Genomic DNA, 24,486 nt, shown 5'->3' with positions numbered 1-24,486 from the left:
TCAGAATGTAAAAGTGTTACTTTGGCAAACACAATCCCCTTTCCACTGTTCTTACAATGTTATGTTATGTAGAAGTAACTTTTTTTCTCTAACATGGGGGTTCACTGTACAGATCAGACACATTCTGCATTTGTCTCTGGGTTAGAGGGCAGACAAAAAAGATCATGCAGTTTTACATAGTCTTGGATCCTACAGTGCCAGTGTAGTGAAGAAAGATGAAAGTTGGAAGGGAAGAAATACAGGGACAGTGTACCCAGTAACTAGCCCAGGTTAAATGGTAAATAAACCCAGAAACTATACTCTAGGGGTATCCCTGGAGTCAGTACTGGTTTCAGCCTTACCCAGTATCTAATCCAGCATTCTGCCCTGCGATGATGGGGCAGGGTGCACTGTCAGATTGTTTGCTGATGATTTAAAACTGGGAGGGATGGCTGATATACTGGAAGTTTGTGCTGCCATCCAAAGGAATCTCAGCACACTGCTGAAACGGACTGATATGGACCTTATGCAGTTAAACAGAGGGAAGTGCAAAGTCCTGCATCTGAGCAGAAACAAACGCAGCCACCACAACTTGCTGGAGGCTGCGCTACTGGAAAGTAGCTGTTCGTGAACCTCATCACCCTGTGGACACCAATGTGAACACAAGCCAGCAGTGTGTGCTTGCTGCAGCAGAAGGTGAATGGTATTCTGGGCTGCATAAGTATTATCAGCATTGAGAGAAGTTACCCTTTTCCTCTATACTCAGCCCTAGTGAGGCCACATCTGGATTCCCATGTCCAATTCTGGTCTCCCAGTACTAATCACACATGGATATACTAGAAAGAGTTCAATGAAAGGTTATAAAGATGAACAAAGTACTGGAGCATCTATCCTGTGAAGAGGCGCTCAAAAGAATCTCATCAGTGTCTATAAATACCTGAAAGGAAGGTGCAAAGAAGACAAAGAAAACCTCTTTTTAGTTGTGCAATAAGCACAAACTGGTACATGGCAGGAACTGTCTGAACCTCAGGTAACACTTTAATCTAATTGAACTCTCTATGGGGATCTAGTTGAAGTCTTTTGGATTTTTTTAAAATCAAATTTAGTGGAATAGAAGGTCAACAGGTTATAACACCAGTTGTTTGCTTATGATATAATTTATTTTCTTTATTCCCTTTGATTAACATTCTAATGCTTATCTCTCTGGGTAGAATTGAGTATAGCTATGAGGTTGCTTAGTGAAGCTCACATGAGACAAGCTACAGTGATCCCAGTATGTACAAGGAAGAAGATAAAAACCATAGCAATTAACAGCAGTATATCACTCACAGTGAAGGAAATTTCTGGAGCATGGCACCAAATGGTTTTCTGCCTTCAGACGGCCAGAGGATTTAATGTCTATCAAATACAGATTTTGCACTTGTGATCTTCATTTCTGGCAGCTAAAAGTATACATTACTGCTGTGTCCCTGTAAGCTTCAGTTCCAAACAGTAAATCATGAAGTTATAGAATTCCAGTTTTTCTTTGTTGCATGATTAGTTCTCTTGGGTCTCATTAGGAGTCAAAGATATTACAGATGTTTTACAAAAAACAAAAACAACAACAAAAAACCCCAAATGAACAAATAAATTAATGCCACTATTCTGCTAGTGTATTTGTTAGTCTACACAATCAAGCTATGCTTTGTTGTGTACATGCCACTTGCACCAATATGCTCGCTTATTTATATAATCTGAAATATTTGCAGACATACTTATTTTCTTCTTTATTACAGTTTTAAATGGAGTTGAGCAAGCAAAACTTATTTTTCCCCTCAGAGTACTTCAGTATTAAAGGCTGTGGTACAGTGTATAGTCATTTCCCTTAAATGCATGTATACTACAGCAGTATTTCAACGATACTACTATTAAAGCAGGCTGTTCACTACTGTAGGTGGCCCTCAGGATGTTAGGAAGTCAAATTCAGGAAGAGGCACATACCTTACTGCAATTCTGTTACAGCTTAGCATTTACTTCTTTGGAGCAGAACAGTGGAATAGAGAACAGTAGATTTACAATCCTTCCCTGCATTTTCCCCAGAGTAGCACAACCTGCTGTCTGATTGCAGCCAAGGGGGTATATTTAACTGTTGGAAATGTGCCTTTACCTTTTACAGAACATACAGGCTACCTGCAAATGGCTACATCTCCAGTTACATGATGGTAAAAAAGATGAACATTCCTGGCTTTCCTGTGGAAATAGTTCTATTACTTATACTGTCAGACAACCACTTACATGCACTGTTAGCAGTATTTTGGGAAAGAATAGCTAGACTGGAGCTCAAAATGAAGGAAAAACAGAATTGAATTCGGTGCTTTTCTCATCATGAGTAAGCATCTCTTTGAGGACCATGATGAGGAGGGATTTGACTTTTGTAATGACTAGGAGTCAGTTATTTTTATCTCATTTTAAAATAAAGCCAATATTAACCAACTAATCAAATAAAAATATCAGCCTTCCTACACAACAGATTAGATTGCCCTGGGGGACAAAAACATTACATTTAAATGAAAGTACCAGTTTTGTCATGAAAATTCATGCAAAGGGTAAACATGATCATAGAATCATAGAATGGCTTGGGTTGACAAGGACCATAACGATCATCCAGATTCAACCTCTCTGCTGTGGGCATGGCTGCCAACTACTAGACCAGGCTGCCCAGAGCCACTTCCAGCCAGGCCTTAATTCCTCCAGGGATGAAGCATCTGCAACCTCTCTGGGCAACCTGTTCCATTGTGTCACCACCCTCTGAGTGAAAAACTTCCTCCAAAAATCTAACCTAAACCTCCCCTGTCTTTGTTTAAAACCATTCCCCCTTGTATTATCACTATCCACCCTCATAAACAGCTGTTGCCCCTTTTATACACTCCCTTCATATACTGGAAGGCCACAATGACGTCTCCCCAGCGCCTTCAAGCTAAATAATCTTAATTTAGCCACCAAGCTAAATAATCCCAGTTTCCTCAACCTTTCTTCATAGGAGAGGTGCTCCAAACCTCTGATCATCTTAGTGGCCCTTCTCTGGACTTGTTCCAAGAGCTCTGCATCTTTCTTGTGCTGGGGGCCCCAGGCCTGGATGCAGTACTCCAATACATGATCTCAGAAGGTGATTATTATTTATTATTTCAGATATGCTAACAGCATTACAGAAGTTTAGTAGATTAATGCTTGAAATAAACTCTTATATTTTCATGATTATATTTCAGTTTATGTAGCAATTTTCACCTGTGGACATCAGGAATAAAAAGTGACATTATCTGTCCTGTTTAAGCAGGGAACCAAATCAAAGGTATGTGAAAGAATTTATTTAAGATCAAACATCAGTGGGCTGGGAACAAGCTTTGAAAAAACACCTACGTGCTTTACTTCTAAGGCAATATAATTTCAGATAGTGAATGTTACCTCCCATCTAACCAGCGGCCCAAGCACCGAGCCCTGGGGGATGCCGCTTGTGACCGGCCGCCAACTGGATTCCACTCCACTCACCACAACTCTCTGGGCCCGGCCATCCAGCCAGCTCTTCACCCAGTGGAGCGTGCACCCATCCAAACAACAGGCAGCCAGCTTCTCTACCTGCCTATAGGACAGCATAGGTGTATGAGGGCTTATTGAAGGCCAGTAACTAGCAGTAAAACCCTAGAGTCAATATTGGGTGCATTCCTGCTCAACATCATTAATGATCTGGATGATGGCACAGAATGCATCCTTAGCATTGTCCCTCCCTAGGTGAATCTCCTAATCTAGACATGCTCAACCCACAGGCTGTGTGCAGCACATACCATCTCTGCAATTTAAAGGCACCCGTTGCTCAGCAGCAGCCAATCCATCAGTGCACTTTTAAACTGTGTCAACTGAAACCAGGGCATGGGAAAGGCAGTGCTGTGCAGGTTGACTCAACTGATGGCAAATAATTGCATGCATTTTGATACATTTGCTAAAAACAAGACTCTGAACAGTGATGAATATACAGCCACACCTTCTGCTTTGATAATGAAATTTGAACACAGAACCAGAATCACAGTAGCCTTAGAGTAGGAAGGGAACTTTGCTCAATACAGGAACTAAAAGTTAAGGTACAATTTCTTCATTAATACCCAGGGGGAAAGAGAATGCTAAGAAGAGAAGCCAAAGTAATTTCAGCCAAAGTCAAATACTCAACAAATGGCTATAGACAAAAGATGCAAATAAAACTGTAGGAAATCAGAAGATTTCTAATAGGCTTGTAGGATTATGTTTTCAACAGATCTGGTCATATTTGCCAAGATAAATACAGGTTATGCGCAGTCGTTACCTGTGACAGTGAGGTTTTAAATTCAAGGACATAGAAAGACTGTTCTTGTTACATGCCTAAGATACTCAGTATTTTTGTTCAGTAAATATTTGTATTCTGCCTGAAAAAGATGAGCGTAAGTAAAGAAACTAACAAAACACAAGCAGTTTCAGCATTTAACACAAAGCTGACTAGACGTGAAGGAAAATTCCTTGGATGAATGGTTGGACTAGGAATGATTTGTTACATGTTTTTAGTGTAATAAAAGCTGAAGTTAAGGACAACTGTGCTTTCTACAAACAACCATTTCCCACCTTGAATTTTACATGATTTATACCTGATACATAGTTAACTGTGCCATAAAATTTCTACTAAAATGGCATTTGTGGCAATGAGAAAAGCACCCTGACACTTTTGAAAGGAGGTAATGCTTCAGGGATGCTATATAGCTCTGTGCAGTGCTGGATATGTTGATATTGGGGAAGACCAACCTGCACTCAACTATCTATACTCTGTCAGATGTGGGGGTAGATGTCACTGTGAGCAAGTCACCAAAAAGCTTATCAGATTCTTTGGTAGAACTTATCACTATAAAACCCTGGAAGACCAGAGTTTGAGACAAGAGCAAGCAGTGTCTGTTTGCATCTAAGGGTAGTTCCTTTTAGAGGAACAGGAATGTCTGCTTGTAAGTGAATGGTATATAAGATGTATGTTGAACACAATAAAGACACACTATTCTGATGCTACAAGAAACTAAGAGAGCTCTCTAACTTGACTGAGCGCCAACAGTCAGAGACTAAGCTAGTTACAGCAGAGCTACTGATTGTCTTAATTTTCCCACATTCCTGTGCTTAAGATTATCTACTGGTCAGTGTTAGTAAGTTGTCCATTCAGAATTTGTTTGCTGCCTTTGACTTGATCCCACACAGAAGCCTCAGCACTTATGCCCTGTCTTAATTAGGCACAAGGATAAAGGGGTAACAGATCTTCTCACACGTGCCATCAATTGCCCTGTTTGAATATCAGGCTTTTCTGTACCACATACCACTACTAAAAATAAATCTTATTTATAGATTTATACTTGCAGCTTTTCAGATATAGTGTCTTTTGTCTGTTTGTTTTTTGTTTGCTTCCAAATTTCATATTGTCTGAGAATAGGATAAGATTTTTTAAAAAAGCTTTTGTGTCAAATATTTCCTTGAAGAATATTAATGCTTTTCCATTTTCCAGTATCCTACTGGCTTCTGAGATGGAGATATTCCTTAGTTTCCTATGCAGTGTTTGACACGTGGCTTATGCAAAGCACCCAGGGGGTTTCTCTTCAAAAAAAAGTGACCTTCTATAAAGAGAGCTAAATAACAACTCAAATGAAAAAAAAACCACACCAAACCAACAGTGAAGATCACAACAATTTCCCTGATCAGCTACAAAGATAAAGCATGTAAATGTAAGCTGCATTTACATTAACATTATAATTTAAAGAGTATGATATAGGAAACTCATTGATTCAATAGTATTCCATTTCTGGATACCCCTGAAGAAAAGAGCGATACTATTATTAAAAACTGTAAGAAAATATATGAACTGATCATCTGTTACAGCATTCAGTCTGGGGGAATGAGTGTGTATGGGAAATAGGTAATCACAGCCTGAACCTTTGATTAATCAGCTGAGGCAAGTATTGGGTCAGCTATGGGAGCACAGGTGAGAATAATTTAGCTGTGCTCCTGGAAGGGGTGGAGCTCAACTCCACCTCCTCTAGACCTCATTTAAGGGCTGACCACCACTAAGGCAGCATCTCTTGGAGACTGCTCCCTGGTGGAGATTGTCTCAGCATTTCCCAGTGAAGGCATCCATATTGGTGGGTTTTCCCCTATAAATAACCTTTTGAATATCTGTTACCATCTTTGTATCATTCCACCTTACATTTGGTAAGGTAGGCGGGAGCCTGTGGTTGTGGCTGTAATGTCTTTCTTGTGGAAAATATATAAATGGATCAAGGGGGAGAAAGTTACCCCCTTAGGGAAAATACTCCCTGGACAAATTCCAGGATTTATGGGCTCCCCTTATTTTCAAATTGCCACTATCATTAAGCAATGGGGCCTATTATGAGTGGCAGATAATATCTCTCTGTTCCAGCTTATCTGCAGAAAAGAGGGTGGGCTATAAACCCACAGAAGCTGCAAGGTCCAGGTTTATCTGTAAAATTCCTGGGAGTAGTCTGGTCTGGGAAAACCAAAGTACTACCCAGTACAGTGATAAATAAGGTCCAGGTGTTTCCAGTCCCTATGACATCAAAGCAGCTGCAAGAATTCTTGGGTATATTGGGGTACTGGCGCTCCTTTATACCTCATTTAGCACAGCTGCTGAGACCATTATACAAACTTACAAAGAAGGGGCAATCATGGGATTGGGGGAAGGTAGAACAGGACGCTTTCCAACAAGCAAAACTGGCAGTTAAATAAGCCCAGGAACTGGGTATGTTTGATCCTACCCTCCCAGCTGAATTAGATGTTCATGTTACTCAGGATGGTTTTGGCTGGGGCCTGTGGCAACGCCAGAGTTCTGTTCGAACCCCTACTGGATTCTGGTCTCTGGTTTGGCATGGAGCAAAGATATAGCATGATTGAAAAACAGTTATTATATAGTTAAAACGACTTTGCCAGTCCAGGGGTGGGTAAAAGATCTAACACACATCTCTATGATGGGGGTGGCCCAATCACAAACGGCAGCATGATGGGTCACTTATCTCAGCCAGAGTAGTAGTCTGTCTTCATCACTGCTGAAAGAAGAATGACAAAAAATCCTAGGCCCAGAAATGTATTATAGTGACACACCAAAAGAAACGATGATTGCTCCACCAGAGGAGAGTCCTGGTCAGGAAGGAAGGTATCCTATTCCTGAAGATGCCTGATGCACAGATGGATCCAGCAAAGGCAACCTGAGCAAGTGGCAAGCAAAAGTATACCGTCCCTCTACTGAGACAATCTGGTTTGATGAGGGGGTCAGAGCAGCCAATGGGCAGAATTGTGAGCCGTGTGGATGGTTATAACTGAGGAACCCATTGAGGGTATTCTGAATATCTGTACAGATAGTTGGTCTGTGTACCAGGGGCTCACTCTTTGGATTACGCAGTGGGATATCCAGGAATCCACACCCTACCAATCCACACCCAACCAATTTTGAGTAAAGATATGTGGTTAGACATATGGAATGCAGTCAAATGCAGGACAGTATGTGTCTACCATGTCTCTGGTCATCAACCCCTGCAGTCACTGGGAAATGATGAAGCTGACACACTGGCCTGAATTTGATGGATTGAGAATTCGCAGTCTGAGAACATTGCCCGTTGGTTACATCAGAAACTATAGCATGCTGGACAAAAGATAATGTGGGCAGCTGCTAAAGCATGGGGGCTGCCTGTACAACTATCTGATATCGCCCAAGCATGTCAAGATTGCAATGCTTGCTCAAAGATGTGACTGAGACTGTTGCCTGAAACAACAGCCCATATTGCAAGAGGATACAGTCCTCTCCAAAGGTGGCAGGTTGATTACATTGGGCCCCTCCCTCGGTCTGAGGGGGTGAGATATGCCCTGACCTGCGTTGATACTGTAAGTGGGCTACTGCAGGCCTATCTGGTGCCAAAAGCAAATCAGGCATATACCATCATGATGTCTGCCTATGGGACACCTCAAGTGATTGAGAGAGTCTAAGGGACTCATTTCACTGGTGCAGCTATACAGTGTTGGGTGGAACAGAACAACATCGAATGGTGATTCCACCTACCATATAATCCAACTGGAGCAGGCCTTATTGAACATAGTAATGGTATTCTCAAGGTTTCCCTGAAGACAGACTCCCAGTCCCTGCAGGGGTGGCCCCACCTCTCCCAGATCTCATTTCAGGGCTGGCTACCACTAAGGCAGGATTTCTTTCTCTGGAGATTGCTCCTTTGTGGAGTTTACTGCAAACCTTCAACAGTGGTGAGCATTTTTCCCTTCTCCTTCTATTACAATAATCTTTTCTGCAAAACATCAGTATAACCTCTGTTTATTTACTGACTGTATAACTGTACACGTGGCCACTATCCCCTTGTCAAGGTCATTGATGAAGATGTTGAACAAGTCTGGACCCAGCACCAACTTCTGGAGAAAACCAATAGTTACAGGTCTCCAGCTGGACTCTGTACTGCCAATGACAATCCTCTGTGTTCTGCTAGCCAGCTGGTTCTCAGCCCACCACACTGTCCACTCGTGTATCCCGCATTTCCTCAGCTTTGTAGACTGCAGGGGAAGCACATGCTTTTCTCCACGGCAAGCCGAGAGAGGGCAAGCCAGCGAGAGGGATAACCACTGATGTCCTGCTAGAAGCTCCACCTTTGGGTCTCTGTGAGCCAAGTCCTCCAGGAATGCCACTCCTCCCCTGGCTCCAAGAACCCCAAATGCCCAAAAAATGCATTCCATGGAACCAGAACATTAACTCTTTAACTCCCACTGCTTTTTGTGATGTTCTGATGTGGAATAAAAATCACAAAACCACAACAATTCAGGATAGTTTTAATCAAGAGGGTTTTTTTGTTGTTGTTGTTGTTTTTGTTTCTATTATATATATATTTATATATTTTATGGCAGAAATATAAGGCTTAGATTCAGGGACCATAGGTAAGAGTTGAATAGAGTCAAATGTCAAGCTGCAGCAGTTAGCAGGCTTCTAGCATAGGTTAAAAATAAAACCCTTGTTTAACAGTATTTAGGTACCCTGCCACATGCTTTCTTCATCTGCTACACCTATTCAGAAAACAACTTCAGTGTTACTATTATTTAATCTGTGTTGAGTTCAAAAGGTTTGTGATTGCTTTCACGTCACTTTTATTAACTGCTATTGCCACCTTTAAGCTAAGCGAACAGCAGATTTAGTCTGGCAGCTTCAGAGGCTATGTACACAGTTCATGTGTTAGAAGAACAAGAAGCTCTGGAGATACCTCAACCAGTTCTAAGTACTACTTATATTCATAATCAAATTAGAAATATCTGCCACTTTATTATTTAAGGGCCACATTCCCTGTTAATACAAACGTTTCCTGTGACTAAATAGGAGCTTCAGCTGCAGATTACAGAAAACTGCAATCAGTACCACTAACTAAGTTCCTCAAAGACGAGAAGAAGCTGTCACTTTATTGAAATCTGGCATTTTACTCTTACTAGAAGAGAAAGTCCAGTATGCTTTAAAGGAACATCCTGGTTGTTTATAAATTCCCATGCTGCAGTCTGTGTGATTAGACTTATAGAACTGTCAAAAAAAGCTTTTACTTTTTTAAAGAGATTCATTCATGTTAATCTCATTGAATCTGTATAAAAACAGATCATAGTCTGAACATTTTTTCCTCTTTCAGCATTAGCAACTTTTGCTGCTGAATTTGCACATGTATATCTAGAACTGAGTTCTTGACCTCGGTCATCAGATCCTGCAGCAAACAGAAGCAGAGATACTCCTCTCTGTACTAGAGTACAGACAAAGTACTTGTTGCACTCACAGAGCCATGGTGCTGTAACACGTCTCTAGAATCTATAACAAGTGCATGTAGCGCAGCAGACCTGCCAATACTCCAGTTTATGGCAGGCTAAAGAGGGCTGAAGGAGAAGAAAGAAGAAATAAAACATTCCCCCCCCCCCCTTCCCAACTCAATCACTTCAGTTCCACTAAGTAGAGTTCAAGTTCAGCTAAACATTTCAAAGTTTCACTTGGAATGCTTGCTCTTGGGATGTTAGAAGTGGTTCAAATAATAAAATCAATTTGTCTCTTGATATATTAAGCCCTTCTTTGGATCAACAACTTCATTAATAGATAATGCTGTCAAAGTGTTAATTATATGAGACTTTTTTTCAGTGATTTTAAATATCACATGCAAGTCTTCAGCTCTGGATCCTTACAGTGCTGATTAGATTAGTCTCTGCACACAGAGCTGAAGACACATACTTTAAAGTAATACATCTGGCATTCAATTTTGAAAACAGTTTTTAAGTTTGTGTCCTTTTCATAATTGTGTTAACAGTTTTGTCTATTTCTTTCCTTTATAAATAAACCAAATAGACATCAGTTGTTTGTCCTGGCAACCTGAAAACAAGTTGAATAGTTTGGAGGTTTACTTCCTGACTTAACTGAGCTTACATAATTTTGCTAAACAATGCACTTTTCTTGAAATCAGTTATCTGATATGAACCTGCTTTGGGTTCCAAGTGAAGTTGGGGAAAAAGCAGATACTTACATTTCAGCTCTAGTTTGATGAAGTCAGTGTTCCCCAGATTCTCAAGAAATACTCCATCTGAGGCTGATGTTTTGAAATAGAAAGAGATGTCTGCACTGGTCTCCCCTTGGAAGGTGGAGAAGTGAAGGTAGGATGATGATGTGATGAAGGAAGCTGCATTCCAGTAGTTCCCTGCAGGGAAGAAACAGACAGGAAATGAACATATGAGAGCTTTCTGGAAGCTGTCTGGAAATTTGAAGCTTTTAACATTAACATATGCTACAGCATTGTCCATACTGGAAAAAAAACAATGTATCTTCCTTCTTATTATGTACTTTCCACTTTTCTGGTTGTGTCATGTCTAGTTTTTGATGCTTGCTTAAATTCTTGATTTATGATATTAAGTAGTACATTGATATGCTGTTAAGAAAAACCTTTAATAGAATACAGTTACCACTCTAAACATGTAATAGTAACACTGAATTTACAGGTGATATGCCATTATGGCAAAACACTGATTTTGTGGCTGACTCACCTCAGGCACAGGTCTTGTATTTGTGTATTGCCTCATGTAGAGCTAATCTGCTTTCAAAATTACTCTACATGTTTCTGAAAATGTAGCCAGATCTATTGCAAGTCTGTTAATATGTACCACAGGAAGAATCTTGCAAATGAACCTAAATAATACAACCATGATTAGCATAAGCCCCTAAGAGCCCTCTAACATGTTTCCCTTGGAAAAAGATTGTCATTAAAAATATTCAAGCACTATAACAGTACTTAGCTAGTCAGTCCTAGTACTTCACTATCAAGACAGTCAGTATTTAACACAGTCCATATTTAATACAAAATAGCATCACATCATAAACACACCCACACAAACATTTGTAATATACTGGTGTAACACAATGGAAAGCATAATGACAGCAGAGCAGCTAGATCCCAGGCTGCAGCAAGGGAGGATCAGCTCAAGCATGATAGCAGTGCATGTAGAAATAAGGAAAAGAAAATGCTTACCTTGAAAAGGCCTGCAAAGTCCTCAGATAGACAGGGATCTCCAGAGGAGATACCCTCATCTCCATTACCAACCCTTAAGTGAGGTCTGGGATGGGTGAATCCTGGCTCCACCTCTTCTACATGCAACTGAGCTCCCCTGGGTTGGCCCTGACTGCCTACCAGGTACTCGATTACTGTTTCAAGTCACTACATAGCATTTCCACTACGCTCAACCCATTCACAGGGTAAACCAATGACTGAGCAGGTTAAAGGTAAGCCTCTTCCATTATGGCGATCCAGTACACCGTGACACGTGTACAGTTGCCCACTGCAATGTCGTCATGGGGTTACTCCTAGATATAAGTCTGTGACAGGGGGCACAGGCCCTGAGAAAAGAAAAAGGAGCAACCTGGCCAGTGCTGGACACATGCCCTGGGAGAGGAGGAAGGGCAGAGAGCGAGCAGATAGTTTTAACAAAGAGAAAACACAATGGCAATGATCTGAAGAGGAACAGGAATTTAATAAATGTTACCAAATCAAACAAAATGAGAGAGAGAAGAGTACCCAAAGTAGGAGTCAAACCATGATAGTGCGAGGGCAGCACGTGCTTTTCTCTGTGGTGAGCTGAGACGGCCAGAGGCAGAGAGCGGCTGGGGTCTGGTCTGGAGTCCCACCCCACTTCCTCCTTGTGCCAAGTCCTCCGGGGATGCCGCCCCTCCCCTCCGGGAACCCAAAATGCCCAAAATGGTGGTAACAGAATCACAGAATGAATCACAGAATGACCCAGGTTGGAAGGGACCTCAAGGATCATGAAGCTCCAACCTCCCTGCCTGGCAGAGCCACCAAACTTCCATGTTAACTAGATCAGGTTGCCCAGGGCCCCATCCAACCGAGCCTTGAATACCTCCAGGGATGGGGCATCCACAAGCTCCCTGGGCAGCCTGTTCCAGGACCTCACCACCCTCCTACTAAAGAACTCCCCCCTAAAATCCAACCTAAATCTTCCCTCTTTCAACTTAAAACTGTTTCCCCTTGTCCTAGTAGTATCATCCGTTTCAAAGAGTTTACACCCCTCCTGATTACAGGTACCGTTCAGGTACCTTCTTTTCTCCAGGCTGAACTCCAGCTCCCTCAGCCTTCATAGGGGAGGTGCTCCAGCCCCTTGACCATCTTCGTGGCCCTCCTCTGGACCCTCTCCAACAGCTCTATGTCTTTCTTGTACTGAGGGCTTCATACCTGGACACAGTACTCCAGATGGGGCCTCACAAGAGCCGAGTAGAGAGGGATAATCACCTCCCTATCCCTACTGGCCACCCCTCTCCTGATGGAGCCCAGGATACCATTTGCCTTCTGAGCTGCAAGAGCACACTGCTGGCTCATGTTAAGTTTCTCATCCACCAGGACCCCCAGGTCCTTCTCTGCCAAGCTACTCTCAAGGACTACTCCTCCCAGTCTGTACAGGCGCCTGGGGTTCTTCCAGTCCAAGTGCAAAACCTTGCATTTTGCCATGTTGAACCTCATTAGGTTCACCTGGGCCCACCTTTCAAGCCTGTCAAGGTCCTTCTGAATGGCATCCCTTCCTTCCTCCGTGTCAACTGCACCACTCAGCTTGGTGTCATCAGCAAACTTGCTGAGGGTGCACTTGATTCCATCATCACTGTCATTGATAAAGATGTTAAAGAGCACCGGTCCCAAGACAGATCCCTGGGGGACACTGCTCATTACCAGCCTCCACCTGGACACGGAGTCACTGATCATTACCCTCTGTCTGTGGCCTTTCAACCAATCTCTTATCTTATCTTATTGAGTGGTCCTCCCATCAAATCCACATCCCTCCAATTTGAAGATGAGTATGTGGTGGGGTACCATGTCAAAGGCCTTACTCAAGTCCAGATAAATGACATCAATCTCCTTCCCTTCGTCCACCAATGCTGTCACTCCATAATAGAAGGCCTCAAGATTGGTTAAGCATGACCTTCCCTTGGTGAAGCCATGCTGGCTGTCTCAGATCACATGCTCATTCTTCATGTGATCGAGTATGTTGTCCAAGAGGATTTGTTCCATGATCTTCCCAGGCACAGAGGTGAGACTCACTGGCCTGTAGTTCCCCAGGTCCTCCCTGCTCCCGTTCTTGTGTATGGGTGTGATTTGACTCTTCCTCCGGTCATCTGGGACCTCACCTGACAGCCACAACTTCTCAAATGTGATGGAGAGTGGCTCGGCAACCACCTCAGCCAGCTCCTTCAGAACCCTGGGATGCACGCCATCTGGCCCCATAGACTTGTACACATTCAGTCTAAGGAGGCACTCTCGGACTTGCTCTGCCCTTACATTGGGGAGGGATTTACCTCTCTGGTCCCCACATGGAGGTTTGGGGATGCAGGGCTCAGGGATGTGAAAAAGACTAGAGTCTTGGACACCAGTGAAGACCGAGGCACAGAACTCAATCAGTACCTCAGCTTTCTCTTCATCCATTGAAGCCAGCTCCCAAGGTGGCTCCCAAGCACAATGCAAATACAGGTTCTCCAGCTTCAGTGACAGCTGAAATGGCCATTTGACCTATTAGAGGCCAGAGGAACTTAGAACAGAGGAACTTAGAATGAACACATAAAGACTTAGCACTACTTAAGTCAGGCATATCCAGCCTGTGGTCTACTGGTGTCCTGCAGACTGGCACAGCCTGTTCTGTAGCCTGACTTATGACTCTCATCATTATGGTGGCAGCTCTTCCTCACCAACCAGCATAGCCCAGCCCCAAGTGTGAGCACACTGCACAGCAAGAACCACATATTGGTGTCCTATTAACACTGTATTGACAAAAACCAGGACATGGGGAGGGCTCAGTGCAGTGCTAACTAAAATTATGGCAAATAATTTTATGCTTTTTGATACTTTGACTAAACTCAGTCCCGTGAACAGTGAAAAATATACAACATAGTTTCCAGTTTTGATAAAGTAGTTTGAAAATAGGTTTCATGATCACTGAAAAAAATATCTTTTTTTATATACTTGTGATTTTATTTATTTATTTGTTTACTTGTGCTTCAGGTGTTGATAGTATGGTAGTAAAGGTTGAACCTTCCTGACAATATTCCATTATGTTTTGTTGCCACATGGCAGATGGCAACAGAATGGCAGTCTGAAAAAATGGCATCTGATATGGGAATGAGAATGAAGCAACAGTGGTTAATTGAATTCCTTCAAGTGGAAAAAGAGAACAGCACTTGTTGACTTCAACAACTGCTGAACACTGATGGAAACCAAACAGTGGATATTAATACACTGAAAAGGTGTATGGTATATTTCGGCAGTGGTGACAGCGGGTCACCTCCACTGGTGCAGATTTTTATGAGCATGGTATGCAGAGTCTTGTTCATTGATGGTGAAAAAGCAGAGCTAATGGTGGTGACTGTGCTAAAAGATAGCATTTTGTGGCTGAGAATTTATCAGATATTGTTATCATGCTCTTTGTATTCATTGTATTTTCCTTGGAAATAAACAGGAGGCATTACTTTTGGTGCAATCTACATATGTGGAGCCCAGGTCAATTCCTTTTCATTCACTGTGGCTTAGGAAAGGCAAAAGGTTGGACACCCAATGACTTAAGTTTTCACTGACTATGAGACAGTATTAGCAGCCTCTTCTTTCAGGGAAGAATGTTACTAAGTTATGCTATTTTCTATCCTAACCCATCCTATCCTATCCTATTCTTCTCTCCTCTTCCTCTATGTCCAGTACCATCTAAATCAAATGTTCAAATAATGGAAGGAGCAGACAGAATCTTACAGTTAAATGACATTTATTTACAAGATAATTTAGTTTTTGCCTGAATTAATCATAGAATCATAGAATTACTCAGGTTGGAAAAGACCTCAAATATCATCGAGTCCAACCACAACCTAACCATAGCACCCTAACTCTAACAGCCCTCTGCTAAATCATATCTCTGAGCACCACATCCAAACGGCTCTTAAACTCATTCAGGGATGGTGACTCAACCACCTCCCTGGGGAGCCTATTCCAGTGTTTAACTACCCTTTCTGTAAAGAAGTAAATAAGTAAAGAAAGGAACATGGTAAGGCAAATTCTAGCCTCCATTTTTGTAAGCTTCCAGCTTTCAATTTTCTCCTTTTGTGATCAATATTTTAGTTTTTAAAATTAACATCAGAGGGAATTTTTTCTTCTGCCCTGCTCCATCCTTTGTCCCTCTTACATAACTATAAAATTTGGCTTAAAAAGAAATCAGTTTTATTCACCTGATTATTTATCTGCAGTCTGCTGTAATCTGTTAAGTACACTCACCTTATTCCCAACTTAGGTGTGCTAACACTGAAATAGGATAATATGGGATAATTAATAGTAGGAAAATTGTTTGCTTAAGTTTACTATAGGACAGAATGGGCTGTTATCTTTAATGAGTCGAGGTACTGTTTCATTGTGTAAGACTACTCTTCAAATGGATAGTATGTATTCCAGTACATACTATCCAATACATACATATTCCTGATGTAAATCAGGAAATGGTATACTGACCTTAACATCTTTTAGTCCTTATAGAACTTGAAGATGTCACTGCTATAAAATCTCTTCTGCTTATCCAACCTTTTAACATTACAAGGAAATTTCTCCAACACTGCAATAGCTGAAGACTTACATGATTGGAATTAAAAGTCCAGCAAAAAACAAAAACAAAACCACTATATGTACATGAAACTTTGAAGGTGTTTTTAAATCCACGTGCAGAACACCTTCTTATGTTTTACATTAATGTGTCATATGTGACTGTTACACCTGGACGCAAAGCTTAATGTCCAGTTTTCTCTTTACTTCAACTCTTGCAATTATTTCTACTGAACAGCTTTAGCCAACCAGATTCTCAAAGGAAAAGATTAAAGCCTTCCTCCTGATTCCTTGAGTTTTAGTTTTGTGGGAAGAGAAGTTAAAATGATTGAAATGATAGCATGAGGAATCACATCTAGCTTTGGAGTACAGTAACCAAGCATAGAAAACTAGAGATATTGACATGATCTAACATTACTTCTGTTTGAAAATGGCTGGATCAGAGGTTTCTGCACAAAAAGAATCCACTCTATGAACAAATTTCCTGGGCTTTCTGCCAGCAAACCTTAAAACTGAGTGTTGCTATCGGCCCTTTAGAAAGGAAGGGAAGAAAAATGGCATACAAGAGAAGTTCTTGTCCTAATAAGCTTGGCATATGAACATGCATGTTGGAGGTGCCCACTTCTGGATTTTATCTCTGGAACAGAAGCACTCCACAGGAGGCTTGAACTATCTGAAGGCAAACATTACTAATAAAACATATAAGTAGGGTGGTAAGTCGTTCATTCTGCAAAAAGGCAGGGGAAGAGAATCTGATATCTCCCTTAACTGATACTGTCCATTAGAGCCTTAAGCAGTCAGTACCTGTCGGTTACTCAGCATTTAAGTGCAATATTTAGCCCAGAATAGTGAAAACACATGCACAAACAAAAATCTGGGCAAAAATCACAATTTTTTGCAATGAGAATAATTCACGTCAACAAATGCTTGTTGTGAAACAAAACTGATGGCCAGCAGTTTTTCTGCTGTCTTTCCTGTTTATCTCATAATGAAACTTCCTCTCAGAAAACCACCTTCATTGCATGCTCCAACTCCATGTCTAGCCTATTCATTTAATATTGCAGGAGTTTCTCTGGTATGGACATATCAGAGAATGTGCTAATGGCTTTTCCTGTACAATCGATGAAGTGAAAACTAGAACTCCTGTTATTTATTTTATTTTTATTTTTTCCTTATGGGAGTTGTGCTCTCTTGGTCAATCTTTTTTTTTTTTTTTTTTCTTTTTTAGTCTTAATGATATTCACCTCCTGCTTCAAAAATTGTCAAGTTCTCCAACTTGTTGGAGGCTAGAAAACAGTAGTTAGATGAACAGTATACTGTACAAGCCAATGCTTTGCAGCAGTATTTATCCAGTAGTTGCATTATCTGCAGCGTTTTTGTTACTAGCCTGCAATCTTCAGTTTCTGTCTGACCAAGCCAGGCTCCAGATGCAACTTCAGATTAAGGTGTTTCTCTCTACATTATTTAAATTGCTGAGTTTATACTCATTACTTTGAACTCAATCATGCCTGAATTTTGAAGGCTGAATCACAGGGTAGCTAAGTTTTCTTGTTTGTTTTTCTTGTTTGTTTTTCTTGTTTTTTTGCATGTTTGTTAACAGTCTTGCTATTCTCATGTCCCTGCTGGATCATAGCACATCTAGAGAGATGCCATTTTGACCAAACATTACTTTTCAGAGTAGAATAAAATACACAAATTACCTTGCTTACTGGATCTGTGAATTCATGCACAGCAGTGCCTGGCACGTTGGCAGAGGTAGCTTAGTGTAGATGAGTTGTGTGTTAGGCCTAACATGGTCCTAAACATGCTATTTGAGATGAGGGAAACTATTCTTCAAGCTAATAGTGATCTGTCTGCGTATTATCAGTTTCCCTTCTCTGTGCTTTAGAAATGAAAGCCCATACTCCCCACAGCTTCCAGCCACATTTGCAGCAGCTGCCTGATAGTATTTAAAGACATGGTATTCCGAAAAGGTGCTGGTCTGGGGCTGTGAGGAATTAGGCACAACAGCTTCAAAGCTTGCTGAGACATTTTCTGTGCCTGGCTGGACATGGATTACCCACAAGCTGTACTCATCACTCATGAAATATTGGTGGCTAATTGATGTGGCATATTATCTGACAGTCCACCCTGAACAAGTAAATGATCGGGGCCACAGCTGCTCTGGTTTCATCTCATGACACTGTGTGTTCTGCCAATCATATGTCTTGGCTGCCCACATCTCACCCTCTTCCAAGGTGCATTATGTCACTACTGGGACGCAGTCTTTCCCATTTTCCTTCAACATTTTTCTTCTTTCCAAGTGGCTTTCAACCACTGTGTCTCAAAACACATTGTAATTTCTCTGCAATAAAGACAAGTTTTGTTGTTGTTGTTGTTGTAGTTTTCTTTTCCCCTGCAACAAACAATAAATACAAACCCCAGTAAAAATAGAGAGTTTCTACTTCACTATAAAATGCACTAATTTATTTCATTAATAAGGACAAAATGATCATTTAGCATTGTGAAAAATGGTCAATGGTCAACTCCATGGTCAGTGGAGTTGAATCTAGTTGACAGCCAGTCACGAGCTGCATCCCCCAGGGCTCAGTGCTGGGGCCACTTCTGTTGAACATCTTCACTGATGATCTTGATGAGGGGATTGAGTGCACCCTCATTAAGTTTGCTGATGACACCAAGCTGGGAGAGAGTGTTGATCTGCCAGAGGGAAGAAGGGCACTACAGAGAGACCTGGATAGTCTGGATCGATGGGCCAAGGCTAATGGCATGAGTTTCAATAGGGCCAAGTGTCAGGCCCTGCATTTTGGTCTCAACAACTCCAGGCAACCCTACAGGCTTAGGAACGTGTGGCTGGAAAACTGCTTGATGGAAAGGGACCTTGGTGTGCTGATGGACAGTCAGCTGAATATGAGCCAGCAGTGTGCCCAGGAAGCCAAGAAGGCCAATGGCATCCTGGCTTGTATCAGGAATGGTGTGGTGATCAGGGCCAGGGAAGTCATCCTGCCCCTGTACTTGGCATTGGTGAGGCCCCACCTTGAGTATTGTGTTCAGCTGGGCACCTCAGTACAAAAAGGACATGGAGGTACTGGAGCAGATACAGAGAAGGGCAACGAGGCTTGTGAAGGGCTTGGAAAATCAGCTCTATGAGGAGAGGCTGAAGGAGCTGGGGCTGTTTAGTCTGGGGAAAAGGAGGCTGAGGGGAGACCTTAACGCTCTCTTCCAGTGTCTGAAAGGTGCTTACAGTGAGAGTGGGGCAAGTCTCTTCTCACTGGTGACAGGGCAAGGGGAAATGGCCTCAAGTTGCGTCAAGGTAAGTTTAGGTTGGATGTTAGGAAACACTTCTTTACAGAAAGGGTAGTTAAACACTGGAATAGGCTCCCCAGGGAGGTGGTTGAGTCACCATCCCTGAATGCGTTTAAGAGCTATTTGAATGTGGTGCTCAGGGATATAATTTAGCAGAGGGTTGTTAGACTTAAGGCACTATAGTTAGGCTGTGATTGGACTTGATGATCTTTGAGGTCTTTTCCAACCTGAGTGATTCAATGACTCTATGAAAAGAAAAGTTAGGATATGGCGGACAGACAGGAGACAGCTAGAGAGAAAAAATTTCTTTTTGAGGCTAGCTAGAGCAGCAGGTAGTATTCCTTGAAAGCCCACTTCTTTCCCAGAGCAGAAGGAAAATCTCCTGGCAGACTTTAACTCTCTGATTCATAATTTGCTTCCTGAACTTTTCCAGTGGTAGCTTGGAAATGTCCTGTCAAAATGATCTCACAGTGTCAGACAAAGCATGGCAAGGAATTCTGCCATGCATGGTATTTGCTCAGGAATATGCGCACAAGTCTGGCATGGGGGTATCTGATACACTAATAAATTATAATGGACATACTCCTCAGGCAATATGAAGAGAAAGAGTGATGCTTGAGAAATCTGTTCAGACTGTGGGAAGAAGCTGAAGAATAAAACACAGTCTTACAGTTGTATGCAAGCAGTTTCATTTTATCTTGAATTCTTAATGCCAAATGGAATAAGAATTAATCCTTACATTTTTATTCCCACAATTATCAACACGACATTTCTGCAGTACTTCTGTTAACTTTCATATTTCTTTTGTGGTGTTCATTTCTATACATTTCTTATTCATCATTTTACAGGAGGCAAAAATAACATACAGCAATCACTGACAGGAGAAAATCATCAATCTTTGGAAATAATCAATCTGCATATTTCTTAACTGTGTTGGGCTAAAGTCCTTTTCACCCATTAGAAAACAAGACAGTGAATTATCCTTATCCTGAAGATCAGAAAACTGGAGTCAGATTTCCCTACACTGGCAGATATGTGGCAGGGAAAATACAAGCCATAGGACCTCTTTTTCTGGTAGCATCTTGTCCTTTGGTATCACATTTGTAAAAAGACAGGCCTGTCACCTTTGCCTGTAGTTGCTACAGTGTGAACTCTCAAGGGATACAGGACAGAGAAAGAATAAAACTGGTGCCATCATTTAGCAATTTTTGGCTAGTATTCCATAATCATAAAATCATGCAGAACACTGGAAGTTAAAGAGTCAGTGTTGGAGCCCCCCGGATTGTTGACATTTCTAGCCCCTGATCTCAGAAGAGAGAGTGAACAACAACTCACAGAAGACTTCATTTTTTCATTCCCATCTTTCATTCAGAGGGGAAGAGAAAACTGACTGAGTCACGTGACTCTTTCCTTAGTCCATTTTGCCTACAGAATTAGAGTAAGGACTTCAGTTTTGGAAACACTTCATTTTATTATTAGCTTCAATTCCAATTATACTGTATTATATTTGAATTCTCACATTTCATTAAAGTATTTAGTAAAACTAGATGTTTTTTTCCCTCCCCCTTAGCTTGTTACTTTTCATCAAAACCCATCTTGGCCTGCCTGCCTCACCACCTCCACATCATACCTTCCCTTGACTGATTTCCAGTCATTTAAGCATCACTTGCAAGCTCTCATTTCCAATACTTGATCTTTGCTTCAGAAAAGAAGAAACCTCTTGTTCACAGAGCACTAGTTGCCTGCAGTTATTAGCCTGTTCTGGGAGTGTGGCCAGAGAACTGATAGTAGGATAATGAGTATTGGACTTGTAGGAAGTGCTCCTTTCTCTTGTCTCTGATATATGTGTTGAGAAAAGGAGACAACCAATATCTGATCTGGAAGGAAGGAAAAAGGAAGAAGGAACAGCTTAGATGAGGACTTAAAAGCTACAGGATAAAATATTTATTTTTAACATTACAGTTCAATAGTTGTTATCACCATGCTATAGTAAGATATTTCCAGTTCACATTGTTAATTTTTCCTTGACCACCAGTTTTCCTAATTGAATTTTCTAGATTACACAGAATTCTATGTCTATTTTCATTTCTTCATTTCCTTTTCCTCTCAGCATTACACTTGCAGTCTACTTGTCTAGCCTTCTCACAGTCAAGGAACACAGCCTCACACTTTCAACAGAGATTGTCCCTAGTTAGTTAATGAAAATGAGTAAATAAAAATGGGAATATTCACAAGATTTATTAATCTTTTATGTTTACAATTAGGGTAAAATGAATATTGGGGGAAAAGAAATTTATGATGCATTTTTTTTCCCCCCTTTACAATTTCTATTTGCATGGTGATAATTTTTTTTTTTTTTTTCCCCAAAAAATGACAGAAGAAATGAGGAACAATGCAGGGCAAGTAGTCAATGAATATATGGCATTTCTAATTATGGTGAAGACAAAAAGGAAGAAAGTATTTATATGAGGACTTCTCTAAATCATACGGAACATACCTGAAGAACTCATCAGCTTCTGACACTTCAGAACAATGCCAGCACCTCTGGAGAGAGGAACTGGATAAGCTAAAGCAATACCATACACTTTTGTCTATTTTCTCCCTGTAGGGACAGGTGCCAGAAATAGTCTGAGCTCTCACACTGTCAGTACTGTAATGATTACCTATGAGATTAGTTACCAGACATACAATTTGCAATAGCCAGCAGCTCACAGAAATACATGAAAAGACTTATAATACACAATCATGCACATACACAAGCCTACACTGACTTAATTTTTCCATTGTGACATCCAGTAATTTTACTGACATTCATTTAATGGTAAGTATAAATACATGTGACATTGCATCTGGTTCAGCAGTACTTACGTACTGTGGAACAGATAACACGAACTTGCACAGCAAGTTCTGAACTGTCAGCTCAGCAAGTGCTGAACTGTCAGGAGACTTACTAAAATGTGCAGATGATAATACAGCATCTATACTATATACATAAACATAGACCATGTTTCCCATTGTTCCTGAGAAGCAGTGTTGAAGAAACCACTAACTTAAACAGTTTTGCATAGGAAAATGTGAAGTTTACTATACAGGGTCTCTTTCTACCTTAATTATTTAACCCACCTGCAACCAAAACTAAGACAGCTTCTTGCTTTCAATTATATTTGGCACACTGCAAGCATTTATTCCTCCCAGTGTTGAGCCCTCTCAGGCAGGGAAGCAACTATTTTTTCTGGGTCATACTCACCTTTACACCACAGTGGTACCCAGTATCTTCATTCAAGTGCAATACAAAACTATGAGATATATTTCAAGTCAAAGAATAAATTAATATAGAATCAGTAGTGCGGGACTGAGTTACCTATGCTATGTTAATGAGTGCATAGAGTGTAATTTTGAGTAGATAGAGTGTTCTGGAATTACAGCCTGTAGGTTAGGGAGCTAGTGAGCAGGGGGTTTAGGTAGGTGCATGTATAGGTCCTTGTGCATGCATTGGGTTTGTGTAGTGGGTATACACAGCCACACAGGAATGATATATAAGGAATGTGACACAGCAGTAAATATGAGAGAAGACTCCATGGCACCCATGACTGTGTCTCTCTCCCAAGGCCCCAGGATGGATTGGGTTACTTGACATAAATGTCAATCAATAATACTTCTATTAAGAATTTATTGTATTAAACATTTAAGTTTCAAGGGCCTGAAGTATCTCCTCAAACCCTTGCTGTCCATTTGAAGGGGCTTAAATTAACCACAGTATTACCAAATTAATCACTCTGGAAGAGCTCTTGTCAGGTTGGAGCAACTTATGGTCTTCACAAGAGGTGTTCATAAGGTAGTAGGGCTTCCAGGATTTTTTTTTCCCCCCTCTTCCTCCACTTCAGCAACTAGGAAACACACTGCTTAGTTATTCCACCCACAGATTTGTCTTTCTCTCCTCACTGTACTTTCTGAGTGTCACCACACAAAGTCTTAACAGAGATTACTACATCTAGTGATTTCCATCAAAGTTGATAAGACATCATCGGGATTCCAAGTTGTACATGTGAGGCAACTGATACAGAAAAATCAGAATTATTTGCTTTGACATAATTTAAGTCTGTGAAAAAGCTGAGAGGAGAACCTTACCATCAATTTTCCTGGCAATATCTTATTTCAACATGGCATGGCTAATAATAGCTAATGAAAAAAATTAATCCTCAGCTTTCATACAAGCAGTTTTTAGTGGAAATTATTTGAAACATAATAAAACAGTCATCCTCAGTAGTCTTGTCTACAGAATCCACAAAAAGAAGTGGAGAGTTTGAACATGAATTGAATTAAAGAGCAAGACTGGCTACTGCTTTTCTTTTTAAAATATGTAAGAGCATAAGGTATTTTCTTAACACCGTAACCATAGTAAATATACATTAAAAAAAAAAGTACTGTAGAAGCACCTGAAATCAGAAAGTAGAACACTTAATCAGAAAGCCTGTTTCCTATGTCTCTTACTCACAAGGAATGAAATCAAAGAGTAAATAAATGTTGAACAGTAGAAAAGAGACTGATATTCTAATAGTAAGTGGTATTGGTAGCAGAAACAAACACTAAATACTGTTCTAAGAAGTCTCACTAGCACAAGCTTCAACTCAGAAGACTACTACAGTATGGATTTCTCAGGACAAACCAAATGGTAGGACTGGTACAATAACCATCAAGAACACTCAGTTCAAGTTGTGACACTTCACCATAACCACAGTTGAACTATATTTTGTTTGTGCCTTTGGGTTCTAATAAATTCATATAATTTTTTCAGTGTGGATACAATCCCTGTTGAAATCTTTGAGAGCTTCTGCAATATCAACAACTGCTACTACTAAATAACTTGAAATCATGTTTATATTGCAACTCTTAATCTGTGTCTGCCCATCTTACTAACCTTACAACAGTAAATTTTCAAGTCTAATGTTGCATAACCTTCTTTTTCAATAACTCTATCTCACTGTTACAGAACCCAAAAGACCCTAAATGCTATGTTATAAATACAGATATT

At 40.9% G+C, this 24,486-nt stretch overlaps 1 protein-coding gene across 3 annotated transcripts in view; it reads right to left on the bottom strand.

The window, feature by feature from the left end:
- CNTNAP2 (contactin associated protein 2) overlaps positions 1–24,486 on the bottom strand; it is a 559,041-nt gene that overhangs the window by 97,747 nt on the left and 436,808 nt on the right. For all 3 annotated transcript variants that reach the window (XM_015854927.2, XM_015854925.2, XM_015854926.2), the window contains one exon: positions 10,557–10,727. In XM_015854927.2, coding sequence (XP_015710413.1) covers positions 10,557–10,727 — 171 coding nt within the window. The remainder of the gene's footprint in view (positions 1–10,556; positions 10,728–24,486) is intronic.

The sequence above is a fragment of the Coturnix japonica genome, chromosome 2, assembly GCF_001577835.2.
Source record: "Coturnix japonica isolate 7356 chromosome 2, Coturnix japonica 2.1, whole genome shotgun sequence".
Lineage (NCBI taxonomy): Eukaryota > Metazoa > Chordata > Aves > Galliformes > Phasianidae > Coturnix > Coturnix japonica.
The sequence above is the reverse complement of the archived record's forward strand: the minus strand, read 5'-3'. Positions and strand labels throughout refer to the sequence as shown.